The sequence below is a fragment of the Arachis duranensis genome, chromosome 6, assembly GCF_000817695.3.
Source record: "Arachis duranensis cultivar V14167 chromosome 6, aradu.V14167.gnm2.J7QH, whole genome shotgun sequence".
Classification (NCBI taxonomy): Eukaryota; Viridiplantae; Streptophyta; class Magnoliopsida; order Fabales; family Fabaceae; genus Arachis; species Arachis duranensis.
The window spans coordinates 2,012,670-2,035,076 of NC_029777.3; the positions used below are offsets into that span (position 1 = coordinate 2,012,670).

Consider the following 22,407-nt stretch of genomic DNA (forward strand, 5'->3'; position numbering starts at 1 on the left):
GATCTCTCCACTTCAATAACGTCTATAATTAAGAAGTTGTCTACTACTCTCCTATAGTATAAAATCATTCAACTGACCCATACATTCACCAAAGACCAAACCACTCTAAAATATGATAGAGTACTATGACTTGGGCCTCTAGGCCCTGGTTACTAAAACAATCATTCTATCAAAAAGAAAAAAAAAATTGACGTGTTTAGGAACACTTTTTTTTCTGTATAAATTAAGTTAGATTGGTTTAGTGAACTCAATAACATAGCTGGTTATTAAATAGTGGTAGAAGTAGTCATGTAAATCCAATTTTTATACATAATTTGTAGTACACACGTTTTACAAGCGTAAAAAAACGTTGGTATCAGCAAAATTTCATTCTTGCAAAAAAGAAAGTTGGAAAACACACATTTTTCTCCTAGTTCTTCTCAACACAAATGTAAAATAAATCAAGTCAAAAAATATTTGTACCGTAAATAATAAATACAATAATACCTTTATTACAAAAATAACAACCTCATGGCATGTTTTCTTCATCTTTAAATTTCTTTGTTGAACTCATTCATAGAAGAATGATTTGTTTTTCTTTATTTAAATTATTTCATTTTATGTACTATATATAATTTGCTTCCAATGAATAGTGTAAAAAATATTTAGTCTAAAATAGACTTTTCACCCCTAACCAATGTGCTTTTTGCCCTCAATGAAATGGTATTTGGCTTCTATTAAAATGTTTTGTTATCATATCCCTACAGTTTCACACAACTCAAAATATTCATTCTTTAAATTTCTTATTCTCTAAACTTTTCTCGTTGAACTCATTCATGGAAGAATGATTTGTTTTTCCTTATTTAAATGATTTCATTTTATGTACTATATATATAATTTGCTTTCAACGGATAGTGTAAAAAATATTTAGTCTAAAATAGACCTTTTCACCACTATATGTGTGTATTTTTAAACCATTTTAAAAGTTAAAAACCAAACTAATTTATGAAACCAATTTGACCAAAATAGGCCATACTTCGTTTAGGAAATATTAAAATTTGGACAACTCGAATTACTTTTTGTTTTGTAAATTATTATATGCTAAATAGGCTTACGAAGAAAAAGAATATTAAAATTTTTTGGATATTTATAACAGTTTAATTATAATGGTTATGTATTTATTTTTTTTATGAGTAATTAGTTAATAATATTTAAAAATATAAATTATAAATATAAAAGGGTAAATTATTAAATATATATTTAAATTATTTTTATTAACAAAAATGTATTTAAATTTTATAGTTAATAAAAGTGCTTTTAAATTATTTAAAAATGTGACAAAAATGTTTTGGACATTTTATTTTACCAAAAAATAGTAATTGGACAAATGAAGTTTTCTATGTCACAAGTAAAACTCCAATATTGGCAAGTAAGTTACGTTACGTTTTTTTATGAGAGGAATATATTTCTGATTACCGAGTACTTTTGGCACATTTTCAATTTATTTGAGAATATTTTCTGTTTGTTAACAATCAAATTCAAAGATATTTTTTTAGTGTTAAAATAACTCAAGTGTATTTTATTTTTGGTTTAATTATTTTTGTAGTTTTATAAAATTTTTAATTAGATTTTTATACTTTTTTTAATTAAATCTCTGTACTAATTTTTTTAGTTAGGTCCCTCTTAATAGTAATTAGTTTAATTTTATAGGAACCTAACTAAAAAAATTGGTGTAAGAACCCAAATAAAAGAAAAAAAATGTGGGACTCAAATTAAAAAAAATTTGATGCAAGGACTCAATTAAAAGAAAAAAAAGTATAGAGACCTAATTAAAAATTTCGCGAAACTAGAGAGACCAATAGAATAATTAAACATTTATTTTTTGTGGTTTACACGATTTAGAATTAAATTGTTAGACTAACCATATCAAAAAGTCTATGAAGCACGGACACTTCGCTGAGTTGTCGTGTCAGCGGACGCATTTCGGACACGATACTCACCGACACTCATCGAACATGCGTGTCTACTTTGTCCATTTTAATAAAAAGTAAAAAAATTTTTCTCCGGACATGCCTAGACATGCCTAAATACCATCACGTGTCAGCGTGTCCAGTCTTATTATTAATTTATAATTTAATATCAATAAAATATCAAAATATCAATATGATTTATCTAAAAAATACTTTATATTTTTTATATGCGTGTCCCGTGTGTTATAAGATTTTAAAATTCACGTGTCGGCGTGTTCTGTGTCGTATCGTGTCCCGGACCGTGTCTATATCAGTGTCGTGCATCATAGCAAAAAGTAAATACCTAACCACCTAAAAAAGCATTTTTAAAAACTTGAAAGATAACGATAAATAATAAATTATAATTTATAAATAAAATTTTAAAATTTTTTTAGTTAGAACACCTAAGCAAATTCTTTCCAAAATATATGAATAAGCGTCACGACAGCATATAAGCTTTCTATTTATATTACTATAAAAATAAAGATAAACATATTAACATATCAATAATAACATTTTACATAAAAAGATAGAAAAAATATCTCTTTACCAACGACAAAATTTTTTCAACAAATTAAAATCCATCAAGCAAAAAAAAGGTTTAATATTAAAAAAATATTCATAACAAAATAAGTTGAAATAACAATTTAAATAGAAAATGCTAAAACAAATAAATTTGAAATAAATTTAAATACATAAATTTGCAATGAAATCAATATCAAAATTTTTAGATTTCGTTTTATTCATATATTATGTGTAAGTGTTTATATTTAAAAAATATATATATATGATATTCACCTCCCATTTAACATTATATTTGGTGGATTTGTCATCTTTTTCCAAAGAGTCTTTTCATTCTCAATTCCAGCAAGATATCTAATAACATTTAGAATGGATTAAAATAAAAAAAAGTTTATTGTTAGTAAGTTTGTTAAGAAAAAATTACAACCGAAATTATTAATAAAATAAATAAATTTATCAATAAATTATACTTTTTCTAAAATAATAAATTTATCAACCAAATAGGTGTAATCAAACCAGGAGTATTGAGAGTGTCAAAACTTACAAAATTAAATCCATCTCATGGGATACTTGACGATTCTGCTGGAAGTATGTGCACATCTACGTTGGTTTAAATTAACCACATACTCATGATGTGTAGTATTGAAGTTACCCATATGAAGTGCAACACCAAAATATCTGATTTGATAAGATATTCTGTCTCTTAACAAATTCACGAATTGAGACACTAAGAGCTTTCTTAATTGAGACGTGTATTTTTATTCCCAAAAATTGATAAACAAAAATCAAAGAATAATTAAATTGAGATAAACAAACAAATTTAAAATATGAATAATAGAAGTTTAATATTATTTAAGAAATTGATAGGAAACTCACACTTTTATCAAGCCAAACCATCTCAAGTGAGTATGGTAATGGAAAATTTTTGTAATTTGGTAATATTCATAATCTTATCACTCGTATACGTACACACAAATTATTAACTGTACAGTAGGATTGATTTTTTTAAGTTTGTAAATACCAACCATTGAAAAAAGTACAAAAATTTTAGATTTTGGATATATGTAAAGAAAAATATTGATGTACTTTAAATTGTTGTGCTATATATGTCTCATAACTTATACTTTTATAGTTAACCATAGCTAGAATTATCTAAACTTGATTGACTTTAATTTAAATTTAAATTAAATTTGTAATAAAATAAATATATAAATATATTTAAAATACAAATCCTAAGAAATATAAATATTCAAAGCCTTAAATATAGCGTTCAAATAACAAAGAATCAACAATTTTTTAAAAAAGGTGCCTTCTTAACTATAACTAAGGCGTATTAACATAGTAGAGATCATATGCGACAAAAGTTATTACTTAATTTATAAATAAAATTTTTCTTAGCAAAATTTAAATAATTAAATAATATCTTTATTTAGTTTAATAAATTTAAATTATTTTTTTAAAAAAAATTAATTTATGAACAAATAACTTAAAATAAAAAAATAATAATTTAAGTAAATAATAATTTATGGTTTAAAAGAATAATATGTAAACAACTTAAAATTTAAAAAATAACAACTTAAACAAATAACTTAAAATTTAAAAAATAACTATTTAAGCAAAACAATCTAAAATTTAAGAATATCTCTTAGCAAAATTTAAATAATTAAATAATATCTTTATTTAGTTTAATAAATTTAAATTAATTTTTTCAAAAATTTTAATTTATGAACAAATAACCTAAAATTAAAAGGTAATAATTTAAGTAAATAATAATTTATAATTTAAAAAAGTAATTTATAAATAACTTAAAATTTTAAAAATAATAACCTAAATAAATAACTTAAAATTCAAAAAATAACTAATTAAGCAAAACAACTTAAAATTTAAAAAATAATAACCTAAATAAAATAAACTAAATAAATAATTTAAAATTAAAAAATAACAACCTAAGAAAATAATAATTTATAATTTATAAATATATTACTATAAAGATAAAAATAAAGATAAAAATTTACCAATATAAATTAAAATGGTTGCCCTTCAATTTTTCTGTTTATATAATTCATTGTGCTATTAATTACAATTTACAAATGTCCTCAGTTCAGAGTCCTCATTAGTATATTGTCCAGCAAACAAAGTGATAATCCTAGTATTAGTATCACAGAGAATAAAACTCATAAAATATGATGACGTCGTTCTTTCCTATAACAAAGGCGGGTTGAATAACCTTGTTGAATAATTGAACTTCCACATCTTGTAACAAAAGAGAAAGCAACGCATCCATACATGAACGTGGGTCAGATTATATCCGAACAAAACTGAGATACGACGAACCTTATTAGATGGGCAGGCTATTGGCTGTAATTGCAACATACACAGTACGCTCTGCTGTCAGTTGGGTTGCAATTTCTTAGCTGCCTGCCCTCCTAACAAGTTCAAATTTATCTGACCCCTAATTATTATTATATGTTAATTAACCATAATATAATTATAATGTGCTCAATGTTGCATTTTCATGATAAACTTCTGTTTCCCGCTAATAATTAGAAAACTTTAGTTACCAGAACTAGCACTACACTACACACTATATATATTTATGTGTGGATATTTCTACAGTGACATCTTTACATGAAAATAGTATTGTAAATGATTAGATAATTTAGGCAAATATATTCCGTCAAACATATCAAATTATCAAACGATTTATAATACTATATTTATGTAAAGATGACATCATCTGAGTAATTCTCATGTATATATTTGTGTCACTCTTTCAAGTCCATCAATAATGTATGCAAGAATACGAAGGCAACAGTCAAAGAATAATAAATATTAAAGTAAGTAGCAGATCCGATTTCTCGTCCGGAATATTATGTAAGATAAATATACACACACGATTATAAAAAGTAGATGCATGAAACATGTGACATGGTATCTGACAAACAAGCACTTCCAAAAAACAGTTGTTAAAGAGAGAGAGAGATGAAGGACAAATAAAAGGATCTCTGTTGAGCAGATAACAGCCAATTATTTGGTACGGTTCAATTCCAGCAAGCAATTGCAAGTCGTGGAGGTAGAGAAGCAACAAAATTAAGATGGTGTTCCCTTCCTCACATTAACTTCTTATTTTATGGAGGAATTATATTTGTATTTTTTTTATGTATTTTTTATTTTTATTAATTATTTTTAATATAAGATCCGTTACTCAAGATGAACTACGACAACTCATTTTTATTGTACATAATGAATAATAACTAACAGCGGTATTTATGAGCCGGATAAAACCGAGTTTGAGGTGACGCAAACTCGGTTCGAAATATATAATAGACCTATTTGTTAGACTTGAATCCGACTCTAAACCTGATGAAATTTACATATTTTTGGACTGCGATTATATCGGGTAAAAACCGGGTGAAAATCGAGTCGTTAACAATACTTTTTTGTAAGTTAGCATGTGAAAATATCCAAATTTTTAAGACTCCAACCATTATTTGGCATGGTAAAATTCATTTAGAAAAATATAACAAGAACCAACCTTTTCTAAAATTAAAGCATAACCACAATCAATACTAATATTGTCTAATAACACCAAATATTTAAATCAATATAAATAACACAATATTATGCATTAGTCTAAAGTCTTATGCATTTTAAACATAAAACATTAACTTATAGTATTATAATGACTAATAACACAAAATATTAAGGTTTACAATACTTAAATTCCACATAAAACTAGCCATCATACATCACTAATAACACAAAATATTAATTGTATATGATAATCGGGTCACCGGACCGAGTTCGGGTGGCCCAAGATATGATCCGACCCGAAATAATAACCGAATCTATTTTTGAAACCCTTACTCGACCCTAAACCCGGTAAAATCACACTAAATTAACCCCTAAAAGATTCTGGACCGGGGCGGGCATGAACACCCCTAATAACTAATAACTAGATGTTATTTGCTTTAATTCTGAGTATATAACTGACTAGTTTTAGCAGTTCTTGATGTATTTTTATCTGCTTTTCTCAACACTTGTTGCTTCCTTCTCATCACAAAAGCAGGGCATGATCAATTCTTCATGGCCACCAATTCATTAAGTAATGTCATTTATATTTTAAAACGCAGATTACTTTTCTATTCTATCTAGTAAATATAGTATTCTTAGAACATATGCCACGAGGCCACCAGTCAATTAGACCATATATCATATTCAATTGTTTGTCGTCATTATATTCTTAGCGCTTAAGCTTCATCTTGACACTTTTTAAACAAAATTAGAAAATAAAATGGATATTATTTTACAAAATGCCTCCTAAATTCAAATGTTCTTGTTTGGATGAAGTTTTTTATTGTATAACACGTCCTAATCGAGGTCGAACTTGCTTTTTTTAGTGGATGAGGATACTTGAATAACCAAGAACACCTGTGAGTACTTGTAAAAGATTAACCGACAAGTCGATACAAATGTATTTTTCAGGTATAATATTATGGAATTAAAAACATACTTTCTTTCAGCATTTCGAATTATTTTTATGGTGATTTGCCAAGTAAGCCATTGTTGTTGTAAATAGTCATTTCTCCGAACTGTTCCTCATTTACAAATTACAACTAAATTATAATATAATGATAGGATCATCTAACAATGTAAAAGAATATGCAACAGCTATCGTTTCCTTCTTATCATGTCTTTTAGGGGAAAAAAAGAAACGTAAAAGTGGATTTTGAAAGTCAAGCACCAAGCTTTAATGGGATTTGGAATCATCACTGGGAAAGGCAAACGAAAGAGATATTTAAATTAAGAAACGTCATCATGGTTAGCAAGAAAATGAAAAGTTGATGATGCGAGCTCAAATCAATGAGGGGTGTCTTTGAGGAGAAAAAAACAAGTTGAAAAGATAAGTGTTGGTTGCTGGTGTCAACTTTGATCTTTGGGAGTTTCAGTAGTTTTGAGCCAAATATTTTTTTATGGAATTTAAGAATTTAATTTTGATGCATTACGTCGGTAAAAATAATTATTATATGATCATTTAAAAAAATAAATATGATTATATTGTGTAAAATATTTTATAATATCAATGTATTCAAATTAAACTCTCAAACTTAATTGGATATTAAGAAAACTCCATGCATGACAAGAACTCAATAGAAAAGGGCATCGTGCCTTTCCATTGTGCATGTCAACTTGGTCATAACGTACATTGCAAGTAGAATTATTGATTAGTTAATTGATGGCTCGGTGTCATGCATGAGAAGAGTTTGAAGATAACTAGAGTGGTTCAATTTACCCTCTAATTTATATAAATATAGGATGAAATAAATCAACTTATATCTATCTTTATATTAGAATCATCATGAATAATTATGAGATAAACAAATTATTAAATTGGTTTAATTATTCTATTAGTTTTTATAATTTCGCAAAATTTTCAATTAGATTTTTATATTTTTTTTAATTGGGTTCTTGTACTAATTCTTTTTTCAATTAGGTCTCTCTTGACAATAATTATTGGCTTAATTTTAGAGGGATCGAACTAAAAATAAAAAAAATTGGTACAAAGACCCAAAACAAAAAAAAAGTGTAGAGATCCAATTAAAAAAAAATTGGTGCAATGATTTAATTAAAAGAAAAAAAATTACAGGAATCTAATTAAAAATTTTGTAAAACTATAAGAACCAACAGAATAATTAAACCGATTAAATTGGATAAAAGTACAAGAAACTAAAAGATTTCACATATTGCCAAATTGTTAAAAGATTTGAAATTTTACTGCTCATATGATATTTTTTATAAAATTCAAAAATACTATAAATTACTTACAACATGCTCGAAGGATTTAGAATATAAAGACAAATATAAATTGTAAAATTTAATTACATGCTAAAAGTAGTCAACAATAGTGGCTTGAATTTTTTTATAAATTTTATCACTTCTATTACAACTTATGTTTAGTTGTTAATAGCCAATAATAACATTTTTTAGTAATTAAATATATTATCATATTTTGTTTGTATAAAGACTTAAAACCCATGTACTTTAATAATCTTTTCATGAATCAAAATGCTTACTGTTTGTTTAAAAATTTTTTTTATATTTTTATGATTGTTAATGAGTTTGAGTGATGAAAGATATGGCAGTGTCATTTTTATGTGAGTTAGTGATTTTGGGGCTAATTAATTGTGGATATTATACTTAAATTTGATATCAGAGCTAGTTTAATCCAGTGCCAAGTGTTTGAGAGTTTGTGAAGTATGGAAGAATTCTCACATAGTTATTTGTTTATAGAGTCAATATGACAAACACTTTCAATGTTGTATGATCCAGTCCCAAATTAGATGGAAAATTCGATTATAGTTATTGGGAGACTTTAATGTCTACCCATTTGAAGGCCTAAAACCTGTGAAATTTTATTGAACTGAGTTATCAAGAAGGAGCAGATATTACCCAACAGATGAGAGATCGCGGTGTTTAGCAAAATAGCAAATGCCAAAAGTGTAAAAGAGGCATGAAACATGTTAAAACTATCGTACAAAGGCGTATATAAAACTCAGAAAGCAAAGCTACAGTCATTGAGAAGAGAATATGAAAGGCACGAGATGTCTAGTTCAAAAACTGTTGAGCAATATTTTTTTCGTGTTACAGATCTTGTCAATAAGATGAGAGTCTATGGAGAAGATATGCCCGATAGAAAAATGTGAAAAAAAAAATTTGTACCATGCCAATGAAGTATGATCATGTGGTGACTACAATACTAGACTCTCACGATATCGATACCATGACGATTGCAGAGTTGCAAGGAACCATGGAAAGTCACATTAGTAGAATATTGGAAAAGTTAGAAAAATTCACAGAAAAAACCTTGAAAATCTGGGTGAATTTAAACAATATTGCAGAATCAAGCCACACACAAAAAGGACGAGGTCATAGTTTTAATTTTCAAAGTAGAGACAGAGGAACAAAATATCTTGTATGTTCAAAATATTTTAAGTAACACGAAATTCAACATACACCAACTAACAATTAGATATACTCCTCAACAAAATGGAGTTATTGAAAGAAAGAACAGAACCATCATGGATATAGTCAGATGCATGCTCAGTCAAAACAAATGCGAGTTTTGGGCAAAAGCAGTCGCAACAGCAATTCATATTTTAAACAAGTGTCCAACAAAAAGTGTTTGTGATAAAACTCTTGAAGAATCTTGGAGTGGAAAGAGGCCTTCCATTCATTATTTAAGAGTTTTTGGGTGTATTGCTTATACCCTTCTTCTAGATCAATTAAGAAAAAAAAGTTAGATTACAAAGGCGATAAGTGTATCATTATCGGTTATAGCACGACTCAAAAGCATATAAACTGAATAATCTAGAATCAAAGAAGGTGATTATAAGTAAAAATGTGATATTTGACGAGAAAGACATATGGGACTAGAACATAAAGACAAAAAAGTAGCGGATTATAATTCTAAATATGAGTGACAAAGTAGAAGAAAAATAACCCGACACAACTGAACAACTAGAATCATCTAGAAGACTTCAAAGAGAGTAAAGACTACTTGCTAGATTAGCAGAATATGAAGTTGATAATGACAATGATCTGTCCGATGAAGAAATTATAAATTTTGTACTATTTTTAGATTGTGAACCGTTAAACTTTGAAGAAGCCTTTAAAGACAACAATTGAAAGAAAGCAATGGATGAGGAGATTCATGCCATTGAAAAGAATGACATATGGGAGCTAACATATTTACCAGTAGATAAAAAGTCGATTGGAGTAAAATTGGTTTACAAAACTAAGTACAAACCCAACGGTGAAGTTCATCGTTTCAAAGTAAGATTAATTGTTAAGGGATACAAACAAAAACCAGGTAATTACTACTTTAAACTATTTGCTCCTGTTACTAGATTAGAATAATTCGTATGATTATTTACTCTCAGCCCAAAATAAATGGAAGATACATCAGATAGATGTTAAGTCAGCATTTCTAAATAGCACTTTAGAAGAAGTGTATACTGAGCAACCTGTAGGATATAAAATTTTTGGGAAAGAACATAAAATTTACTTGTTGAAGAAAGCCTTGTACGAATTGAAATAAACACCAAGAGCATGGTACAAGAGGATTGATTCTTATTTCACTCAAAATGATTTCAGAAGATGTCTATTTGATGATACTCTTTACATCAAGTTTATTGAATCTAGAGAAATCTTGATTGTGTGACTTTATGTTAACGATTTAATTTTTATTAGAAACAATTTGAAGATAATTGCATAATTTAGGGAGGCTATGATAAAGCATTTTGAAATAACAGATATGGATTTGATGTCTTACTTTTTTGGCATTGAAGTCATTCAGAAAGATGATGGAATCTTCATGTCACATAGAAAATATGCAAATGATATTTTGAAGAAATTTTAGATGAAACATTCAAAACCAGTTCATACTCCAGTCGAAGAGAAGTTCAAGTTGCTGAGAAAAGATAAAGGAAGATTAGTAAATCCCACATATTACAAAACTTGATTGAAAGTCTGAGGTACTTAACTGTAATCAGACCAAATATTGTATTTGGAGTTGGTTTGCTTAGCAGATTTATGAAGGAGCCTTGTACCAACCATTTGCAAGCGGTAAAATAGATTCTTTGATATATCAAATATATTTTAAATGATTATATTTATTATGAAAATACTGATGAAGTGAATCTTGTTGATTACACTGATAGTGATTGGGTTGGAGCTATTGAAACAAGAAAAAGTACTTCGTGATTTTTATTTCACCTTGATTCTAGTGCAATTTTATGGTCTTCAAAGAAATAACCAGTAGTAGTACTCTCTACAATAGAAGCACAATATATAGCAGCAACAAATTGTGCAATGCAAGCAGTTTGGCTAAGAAGAATTCTTAAGGAATTGAAAAAGAAACAAAGTACTCCAACAATAATATTTTGTGATAATAAGTTAATTATTGCACTTTACAAAAATTCAGTATTCCATGGAAGATTAAAGCATATTGATATACGGTTTTACAAAATTAGAGAATTGGTGAATGAGAAAGAAGTTATAATCGAATTCTATCCAACCGAAGAACAAATTACAGATATATTTATAAAACCATTGGGGATTTTGTTTGAAAATATGAGTGAGAGAGAGAGAGAGAGAGAGAGAGAGAGAGAGAGAGAGAGATTAGAGAATGAGACTTTCTCTATCTTTGTGGATAATCTTCCTAAAGATATATCGAAGAGGGAGTTGTTTTAGTTGTTCAACTGGACGAGGCGCATAAATGATATATATATCTATCACGAAAACAAAAAAGTGGTGACATATATATTTTTTTCATTCATATGATACACCACGAAGGGAGGTGCTTTGAAGGCGGTAAGGGAAATGAATCGAATGAGATTGAGAGGTAAGGTTGTGCTTGTGGGGGAAGCGAAATATAGGCGAGTGTCGGGTACGAATGATATGAAAAGAGCCGAGATGGAAGGAGATGATCAGAACATTTCTACTCGTCGGCTACGACGTGAGGAGGTTCAGATAGAGGCCCGAAAGAATACAACAGAGTTGAAAAAGGAGACAGCAGTAAGAGATCCTCATGGAAATGGATGGACAAAAAAGGTGAAAGTAGTAATGGCTAAAGAAAATTTGGATTGTCTACTGAGAAGTATTGTGGGAGGGATAATAGCTGCTATCAACTTTGACTCGTTTAAGTATCATATTGCAAAAAATTTGCCTCAAGTCACCCAAGTACGAGAACTGGGCGCTTATAAAGCATTACTGCCTTTTGACAATATGTTGAGTGCTAAGGAGACATACAGTTTCAAAATGAATAGCTTGTTACAGTTTTTTCACAGTGTCTGGAGATGGAAAAATTTGGAGCGGAGCGAAACTAGAAGAGTGTGGATAGAATGTTTTGGAGTTCCGTTGCATGCTTGGTTTGCGGAAACTTTTAAAACCATAGGGGGTCAGTGGGGTGAAGTAGTTGGCTGCGATGCAATTATAGAATCGTGCAATAGTTTTAGTGTTGGATGAGTACAAATTGATACATGTGTTATGGACTTGATCAATGAATGGATACACATTACAATAGAAATTAGTGGCTTTGATGTCTTGGTTAAAGAAGTGGGTCGAGAGGCATATGGAATAGACTGTCAGTTGGATAATGGTGTGGACGTAGACACCAGCAGTGAACTACAAAGAAAAAGTACTGCAGGCAATCGTGCGAATATAGCCGCCAAGTTGGTGAGGCAAGTATACCTACCGGAACTCATAGATCCGGCGGAAGAAGTGGTGATGTCGGTGATGCGGGAAGATGAAGAAGCCAAGGACAGATTGGTAATTACAAAAAGTATTTTGAATGAGTGGCTTAATAGAGATTTAAATCAGAATCGTCTATATTTGGTAATGTCTAACGCAAATAATGCTCAAAATAAAGAGAGAGCTGATTCTGTGGGGGGTATCATTATAAGCAATAATGAAGATTCTGATAAAACTGTAATCTTGGTTTTTGACAATGTACACTATGAGTCACAAGGGAAAGTCAGCAAGGAAAAGAAAATTAACAGCGGAAGGAAAAAAAAGTGGGCCAAAACTTCTTTCAAATACAACTTGGGCTATTGAATGCCTTTGGGCTTAAACGGGTCAGCGGTCCAAGGCTGGAAGACTGTTGAGGCATGCTCGCTGGATTGGCCGGGCCAGCTGGAACGGGGTCGGGTGAGAAGCAGCAACCTGATGGAGATACGAGCAGCCCAGGATGAGGTAGATACACGCATGCTTCTTGCAGGTGGAGACGCTGCCCTGACCTAGGGAAGGAGCGCACGGCAAACTGAAGCATGACGTGACAGGATTCGAGGCCGCCATGGCTGCACAAACAGAGCAAAACCTCCACAACTATGTACAAGCACGATGAAGGACGGGGAAATGGGTGAGCAGGCTGTGAATGGTGGATACGACGACGTTGGAGATGGCCGAGAGTGGAACCGTGGAAGCCATGATGCTGTAAACCAGGTTGAAACTATTCAGCAATGCTCAGGTACGGTGAAGGCTGGGGTAGAGGTTGGGAAGGCGGTGAATGTTGTAAGTCACGATACGGAGGATTTGGAGGTTGAGGAACTTGAAACGATATTGGCTAAGTGGGAGGTGGGAGGGACTAGAGGGGTTAAGGGGTGTAATAACATTGAGGTCCATGTGGGTAGAGGTCATGGTTACAAGGAAGATGCCGGAGGTGAGAACGATGGAATCGGGGATGCCAGCGATGATGGGAATGACAGGGATATAGATGGGGATATTGGATCAGATGGGAAGAACAAGGCTATGAGTGTTCCAAAAAATAGTAGCTGGGTCAATGTGGAATCTATAGGTACTAAGGCTGTAAATGGAGGCCCTGGATGAAAGATAGGTCAGAGGATGCAAGTTGTAAAACCCGGTTAAGTAATAGCTAATTAACCAATAAATTAATAATATATTCTAGAAAGTGAGAAATGAGATTTTTATGGTTTAATACAACAACAACAACAACAACAACAACAATAAAGTCTTGTCCCACTAAGTGGGGTCAGCTACATGAATCAAACGACGTCATTGTGCTCTGTCATGTATCATGTCTACAGAGAGACCGTTTACATGTAGATCTCGTTTGACCACCTCATGGATGGTCTTCTTAGGTCTTCCTCTGCCTTTCGTCCTTTGTCCATCTTCCATCTCATCCACCCTCCTGACTGGATGTTCTATCGGTCTTCTTCTCACATGTCCAAACCACCTGAGACGCGATTCAACCATCTTTTCCACAATGGGTGCTACTCCAACTCTCTCCCTTGTATCTTCATTCCTTATTTTATCCAATCGCGTATGACCACTCATCCATCTTAACGTCTTCATCTCTGCCACACTCAGCTTATGTTCGTGCTCCCCTTTAGCCGCCCAACACTCCGTACCATACAGCATAGCCGGTCTTATAGCGGTGCGATAGAATTTACCTTTAAGTTTTAAAGGCACTTTTTTGTCGCATATAAAACCATATGCACTCTGCCATTTTGACCAACCTGCTTGGATCCTATGATTTACATCCTGTTCAATCTCTCTATTATCCTGTATAATGCACCCAAGATACTTAAATCTTTTAACTTTTCCTAGGATGTTTTCTCCAATCTTCACCTCTATATTGAGGTTTTCCCTTCTCAGACTGAACGGGAATTTGGTAGAGAAATTTAAAACAAGAATTTCGACACCAATTTTAAAGAAATCAGCCCAAAGGCCCACCCGAGCTCTCAATTAATGAGAGAGCTCAACACTCTCTCCCCTCACAACACACACATACGCTGAATTAGAAGGGAGAAGGGGGAAGAACATGAAACCCTTGCTCCTATTCACCTCCAACTTCCATTGATCATAACTTTTGATCCGGAGCTCCAATTGACGCACCGTTTGTAACCACGAGACCATGACGTCGAGATCTACAAAACCGATACCAAAATATATAAGGTAAGCCACGTTTTATCCTTTGATTCCCAGTTCTTAGTTTCAAGTTTCATGGGTAAAAATGTTGAGATTTTTAAACTCCTTTGTGTTTTAGGGTCAAATTAACTTGAAGGGAAGGATTATTCTAACTCCCTTGGTCCTTGGGTAAGGTAAGAGATCTCAAACCCTAGTGAAAGTATTAAATTTGAGGTATTGGGTGTTGAGTTATTGTGTTTCGATGTGATATTGTGGCTTAGACATTGTATATATGTGTTTTAGAGCTTGATTGGTGATTTTGGAAAGCTTTGGTATGGAACCCCAAGCTTGAAAATCTGTTGGTGGAGTTTGGAAACCTTGAATGTTGAAATTAGAGGTGTTCCGGGTGGAACGGGAATCGGCCAAGGTATGGTTTCGATTTCCTGTATCTAAAATGTAATGTGGTTGTGAAAACGTAGGCTAGTGGTCCCTAAGATAAGATTTTTGAGCTATTAATGTGGTTGATGGATGATATAAGTTGTGTTGTTATGCATGAATTTAGTGGATTGTGACATGTTGATATATTTGGTGAATGAATTGGATTGAGATGGATATAGGGATTGTGGGTGAATGACTGTGAGTAATGATAATTGCTGGCAAAGCATGTGGGGTTGTATATGGCATGATAATTGTGGCCCTTGTTGATGGGCATGATAGAAGTGCAATATTGATACATGTATATATATGTATTTGAGATGATTGATGAATTGAATATTTGTTGGAGATTGAGATGTAAAATGTTGATTATGATATGCAACTTGTTAAATTAAAAATTGGCTAAATCTGATGGAATTGGAGATTAATGATTGAAAGAGGTTTGGAAATGATTGATGATTGGAATGGTTGAGTTTTGGGTTGATTTGGTATGGAATGGTAAGAGCATGTTTTGAAAATGGGGGAGTTTATGAGTTTTGGTAAAAATGGAATTTTGATGAACTTCAATGGATCATATCTTGAGCTATTATTTTTGGAATTTGATGATTTTTATATCAACTGAAAGATAATTTCATTAACTTTTAAATGGTTTAAATTTGGTTGAAATCCGAATTTTGTGGAAAGAGATATGATCGTTGGAAGTTTGGGCCAAAAATCTGAATTCTGCAACTTCTGCAGAATTTGTGATTTCTGGTTTGTGTGCGCACGCACAGCCCTGTCCGCATGCACACCCCATGGGAATTTAGACCTGTGCGCACTTACAACCTTGTGCATACACACACGTGGGGACAGGGCTATTGATGGGAGCGCTAGCACGCGCTGTGCGCCACACAACCAACGAAGGATTGCGAGCTGTGCGTATGCACAGGCCTGTGCGCACGCACACGTTGGGAATGGCACGCTGGTGGTGGTTCTAGCACAACTTGTGCGTGCACTCAACCTTGGAGAATTTGCTTTCTGTGTGTACGCACAGACCGGTGCGTACGCACACTCTTAAAAAATACTTCTGGGCGTGCGCACGCACACCCTTGTGCGTACGCACGTGACCCAGTTATCTTTTAAAGCTTTTGTTTTCAAGCTCTTCACATTTCCAACAAGCTTGTAACTTTTCGAGATATTATATCACACTTATAAACCCCCAATTTCATTCCCTAAATCTTAAATTGATGTAAAATGCCTAATGATTGAGAGAACGTTAGGAAAGAGGGTAACTTGTGGAGGAAGAAACAGGATGTGATGATGAAAGATGATGATATGAGTTGTTAAGGAGGATGGTGGAGTATTGTATATGATAAGAGCCAGATGGCCGAGTGTGGCATGATTCGAATGGCTGTATGTGGTGATGATATGGCTGAGTATGAATTATGATTTGTAAGCCAGATGGCTGAGGTAAATGCTAATGTATGGTTGTGGTTAAATGAATATATGCTGAATTTTGACTATTATGATTGTTGCACTCCACCTATCTGAGATACGAGTTTTTCTGGGTGAAAGCAATAGCTAGCCACCACGTGCTCCAGGTGGAAACTCGATACTCTGTTAACTCTATGTCGTAAGTGTGGCCGGACATTGTGAAAGTTTCGGATGAGCTCGCCCCCGTAAATATACACCAGTGAGGGTGTTGGATATATGTATATATGATGTTTATGTTATGAGATAACTCGAGTTGGGGATGCACGACAAAGGGACAGTCCAATGGTTAGCTACCAGGACTTGTCGGGCTGGCTTTATAATTGATAGATAAGACTCATCCGCCACTAGGACAGGCATGCATCATATGCATTATATGTGATTTGTTTGGAATGCCTAATTGATTGCATCATTACTTGCTAATTGCCTAATTGTCTTATCTGCTTTCTACTTGTGCATTTCTTTGTTTGTTATACTTGTGTTTGCATCTTAATTACTGTTGGTGGTTGGGAGGTTTACAGGATTTGGAACGGGGATACTTAGTTATTCTGAAGATCCTTAAGATAGTTGCCTATTTACATTTCTCATGGTTTAGCCTGTTTATTCGCTTTAATTATATATGGAAGTTCTAGGATTTTCTTCGACTTTCTCAGGACATTACATGTTAGATATTTGGGCACTGTTACCATGTTGAGAACCTTTGGTTCTCACCTATGCGGATTTTATAGTTTTCAGATGCAGGACGTGAAGCTCCTCGTTGAGGCATGCTGAAGACTTCCTTTTTGGTGGAGATCCTTAGTATCTTGGGATTTTATTTTGATCATGTATATTGATTAGACACTTATTTTCTCTACTGTTCATATGTATTTTGTATTATCTCCTCTTAGAAGTCATTTTTGAGAAACAGAATTTGTATATTGTCCTTTGGGTTGTCTTTTGGATAGTTCTTATATATATATTTGCATATTGTTATGCTCTGACTAGTTGACTTTGCAAACTGAGTCCGGAGCATTGATATATGTAATTTTTGGCACTCTTTTATATATCTCTTCACGTTAGCTTACTCCTTATATGTTCGTTTACGTTATCGATCGAAGTGTTGCGCCTTTTGATTTAACGCTTTTGATTTACCCATTTTTCTTCAAAGGCTCTTAGTTATGAACATTTTTGCATTACTATACGTACTATATATTTTATTTTAGAGGTCGTAATGTCTCGCCACCTCTGTTTTATGACTTAAGCATAAGACTCTGTGTGGTAGGGTGTTACACAAGTGCATGGTGGGAATGCAGTTGGGGATATGCAAACAGGGGACTACATTGAGGAAAACGATGAGGAAACTCGCGACAGTCAGAATACAACTTTAGAGGAGCAGATGTTAGAAAACAAGAGGACATGGGAAGTAGCAATGGAGTCTGGTGCAATTTTGTACACCGAAGAAGATGATGTTATGGCCATCCTCCAAGCTCAAAATGAAGAAATTGCTAAAAAAAAAAAGATTAGCAAAACAAAAGGTGACAGCAAGACGGAGTAGACCCAAGAATAATAAAAAGGTGTGTAATAATCCTCTAAAATGATTTTTAGTTCATGGAATATTAAGGGGTTGAGGAGGGATGAGAAGATGAGAATGATTAAAGACCTAAAGAAAAAATATAAGCTTCACATGTTAGGTCTGATTGAGACTAAAAGGCAAGTAATAACAAAGTTTGATGTGGCAAATATGTGGGGGTGCGATAATGCTGGGTGGGAATATGTTAAGTCTGACGGTTATTTTCAGATTATTTTAATGCTGGGTGGGAATATGTGGCAAATCAGTTTTTAGATTATTTTCCTGCAAAATAATTACCCAAATCAGTCCCAAGATTTTTAAAAGCGGACATTCCCAAGATTTTTAAAAGCGGACATTTTAATCTAAAAAAAATTAATACACAAATCAATAACCAACATTTTTTTCTATCAGACATAACAATCCCTTTCATTTTACTTTTACTATATGTCAACTTTTATTCTTATTAACTTAAGCTTTGTGCATGTAGACGATGACACTAGCATATTAATATGCTCTTTCCATTCAAAACAAGTAAGGTGAATAATGATATTTTGAAATCTAAATTAAAATATTTTTTTTAATATAAATATTTTTTAAAATAGGACGTATTTTGATTATATTAAATACAAAAATATCAAATAGTTTTAACTTTGAATTTCTTATAGAATAATCTTTATTATTAAGTGACTATATATATACTTTTTATATTATAAATATATACATAAGAATCTAATAAATAAATTTATTATTATTTTTGTCCAAAATATATAAAAAATAATAATACAATATTATTATGCAATTAATAATAATAGTAATAATAATTTTATTTTATTTTTTTTGGATAGAAGACTATTATGTTTGATGGAAAAACGTTGAAAATTAATATGTGTATTAATTTTTTTTTGGAAACTAAAATATCTGTTTTTAAAATATTTGAGAACTGATTTGGATAATTATTCTTTCGAAAAATAAACTGAAAATTAATTTGTCTGTCGAAATAAAGCTATAAAAATATTTTTATATATTAATTTTTTTAAAAACTAAAATGTTCACTTTTAAATTCTTGATGACTAATTTAGGTAATTACTCTAATTTATTTGTTTACTAAAAATATTAAAAGTATTGACCACTAATATTTTTTTTAAGTAATAATAAACCAAAAACACAAGTTTGAGGGAATATTCTTTTTGGAATAAGAGATTTTGTTTTTTCAATAATGCAAATATCCATTAAAAATTATTTATAGTGAAATTTCAAATTAACGTTATAGGAATTATTATATTTTTAAGAAATATTTGAATTATATATTACCTTTTTTTCATTTATATTTGAAAAACGAATTATGAATTTTATTTAAAATAATTAAAGCTATCCTTTTAAAAATTAATTTTAAGGATATATAGTCAAATTAATAAAATTACAATACCAGTGATGTGTTTGGTTGAAAGTGGCCAAAAAATTGGTTTTGAGAAAGACAACCTAATTATTTCTATAAAAATATTTTGAAGTAAAAATAATAGTTATAAATATTTAAATAATACTTATAAATTCTCCAAGTAGTTGTTTGGTAGCTGAGCATTGAACACGCAGGGCGTATCAGCTTCTCTAACAAAACGGCACCCATCTCTCTCTCAATTATCCAAAATGGTTTCATTATTTCTGAATTGAATTCCTCCATGCCTGCAATGGTCATACTCTTCGTAGCCCTCGCCGTTCTGTTCCTCTTCTTCTCCTTCTCCAAGAAGCTATGGAGGGGCGTGGAAGACTGGTTCCACGTGTACCAGTTCTTGAAGGTCCCACAGCACAACCACACAACCTTGCAGGAGAATCATCTCTACAGGAAGGTCTCCCTCTACTTGCATTCTCTCGCTTCCATCGAAGACTCTGATTTCACAACACTCCTTACTGGCAAGAAGCATAATGACATCCTTCTCTGCCTCGGCCCCAACCAAACCATTCAGGACCGTTTTCTCGGAGCCACCGTCTTCTGGCACAACCAAACCGACGCCGACGACGGTGCTGATCAGAATCCCCAATTCAATCGCGCCAGAGCCTTCGTTCTCAAGATAAGAAAAGTGGACAAACGCCGAATCCTCCGCCCCTACCTTCAACACATTCACGCCGTCGCCGACGATATTGAGCAGCAAGGGAACCGCGATCTGCGGCTATTCATGAACACCGCTGCCGCTGCACAGGGAGGAGGAAGGTGGAGATCAGTTCCCTTTACCCACCCCTGCACCTTTGAAACCCTTGCCATGGAGTCCGATCTCAAGAACCGGGTGAAATCCGACCTCGAATCGTTCCTCAGGGCGAAGCAGTACTACAACCGGCTTGGCCGAGTGTGGAAACGGAGCTTCCTCTTATACGGTCCTTCCGGAACCGGAAAATCGAGCTTCGTCGCTGCCATGGCCAATTTCCTTCGCTACGACGTGTATGACATCGACCTCTCCAAGGTTCCCAGCGATTCGGATCTGAAACTGCTCCTACTACAGACGACGCCGAAATCAGTGGTGGTGGTGGAGGACCTCGACCGGTTCCTGGCGGAGAAATCCACGGCGGTGAGCCCTTCAGGGATGCTGAACTTTATGGACGGAGTAGTGAGCTCGTGCTGCGGCGAGGAGAAGGTGATGGTGTTCACGATGAACAGCAAGGAACACGTGGACCCGAACCTTCTTCGGCCGGGTCGGATCGACGTTCACATCCACTTTCCCTTGTGCGATTTCACGGCGTTCAAGACGATGGCGAATAACTACCTTGGAGTGAAGGAGCACAAGCTGTTCCCTCAGGTTCAAGAGATTTTCCAGAACGGTGCGAGTCTCAGCCCCGCCGAGATCGGCGAGTTGATGATCGCTAACCGAAACTCACCGAGTCGGGCCATCAAATCGGTGATCACCGCCTTACAAACGGACGGCGATGGGAGAGGGTCCGGGAGTCCGATCGTACGGCATACAGGGGAGGATGACGTGGACGAACCTGACGCTGTTATGTGTGGTGAGGGTCTCCACACGGTTAAGGATTTGCGTAAATTGTACGGCTTTTTCAGGTTGAAGAATACCAGAAGATCCCCCTCCTCCAACACCAGCTCAATGCCCAGCCCCTTGAGATGACACGTGTCACCACTGGTTTGCTTAGGCGAAGGATGCTCTTCTTTTCTTCTTAGATAAGCCAGCTTAGCTTATACATTTATGATTTATTGATTGGATACATGATGGTGGATAGATATGCTCTCTTCAGTGGGATTGTCTCTCATGGGAATGTAAATAACTAGAAATAGATGGTTAATTGCATATATTAGGCAAAAGCAAACTATACATACACTGTATAGTTTTTTTCCCTCATTTTGGTGATTTGCGAATCTGCTCTTATTTATAGTTGAAATGTTTTCTTTCTTTGCGTTATTCTCTCTCTTTGAAATCATATTTTTTCTGTTTTCAGAAAATACATATCGCGTTTTACCATTCTATAAAGAGTCTTTTATGTATGTCAAATCATATTTATACGATGATGCTCAAGTCCTACAGAAATTAATTACTGTTATCTCACTCTCACAGTAATGCATTATATTGTGGTTTATCATTCCATAAAATGCTCATAAATGATTATTTCGGTTCATTAATACATTTATATCTCCGTCAACATTTACAGCACATGATATAATACGAAGTAGTGGGGTGCTCGAGCTTGACAATAAGTAAACAAATCTGTTGCCCCTTAGATACTTAAAGACAGTCAAAAAGATTATTTTAAATCTGGCTACTATGTTATACATTTGTATCTCCAATGGAAAGCATAAGGTGTACTAAAAAACTTAGTTAAGTCTTATTTTAAGATGGCGAGGAAAGTTAACTGACAAGGAAAACAGACTTTTGTCAAACATCTTTGTATAAGGACATATCCGGGTATCCAAGTGATTAAATCGGGTAATTCACGTGAATAAATACTGAATTTTATGTAAACGCTTTGATGATTTTATGGGTTATCTTTTTTTAAATTCAAGTTTTAGAACATTAAAAGTTT

The 22,407-nt window shown here is 32.9% G+C and overlaps 1 protein-coding gene across 1 annotated transcript; it reads left to right on the forward strand.

Annotated features, from left to right (window-relative positions):
• The first annotated feature begins 19,940 nt into the window (after nt 1-19,940).
• On the forward strand, nt 19,941-21,788 carry LOC107491918 (AAA-ATPase At2g46620). The gene has a single exon (XM_016112844.3). It carries the CDS (start codon nt 20,067-20,069, stop codon nt 21,495-21,497), a length of 1,431 nt encoding a protein of 476 aa, XP_015968330.1. The 5' UTR covers nt 19,941-20,066; the 3' UTR covers nt 21,498-21,788.
• The last annotated feature ends 619 nt before the right edge of the window (nt 21,789-22,407 follow it).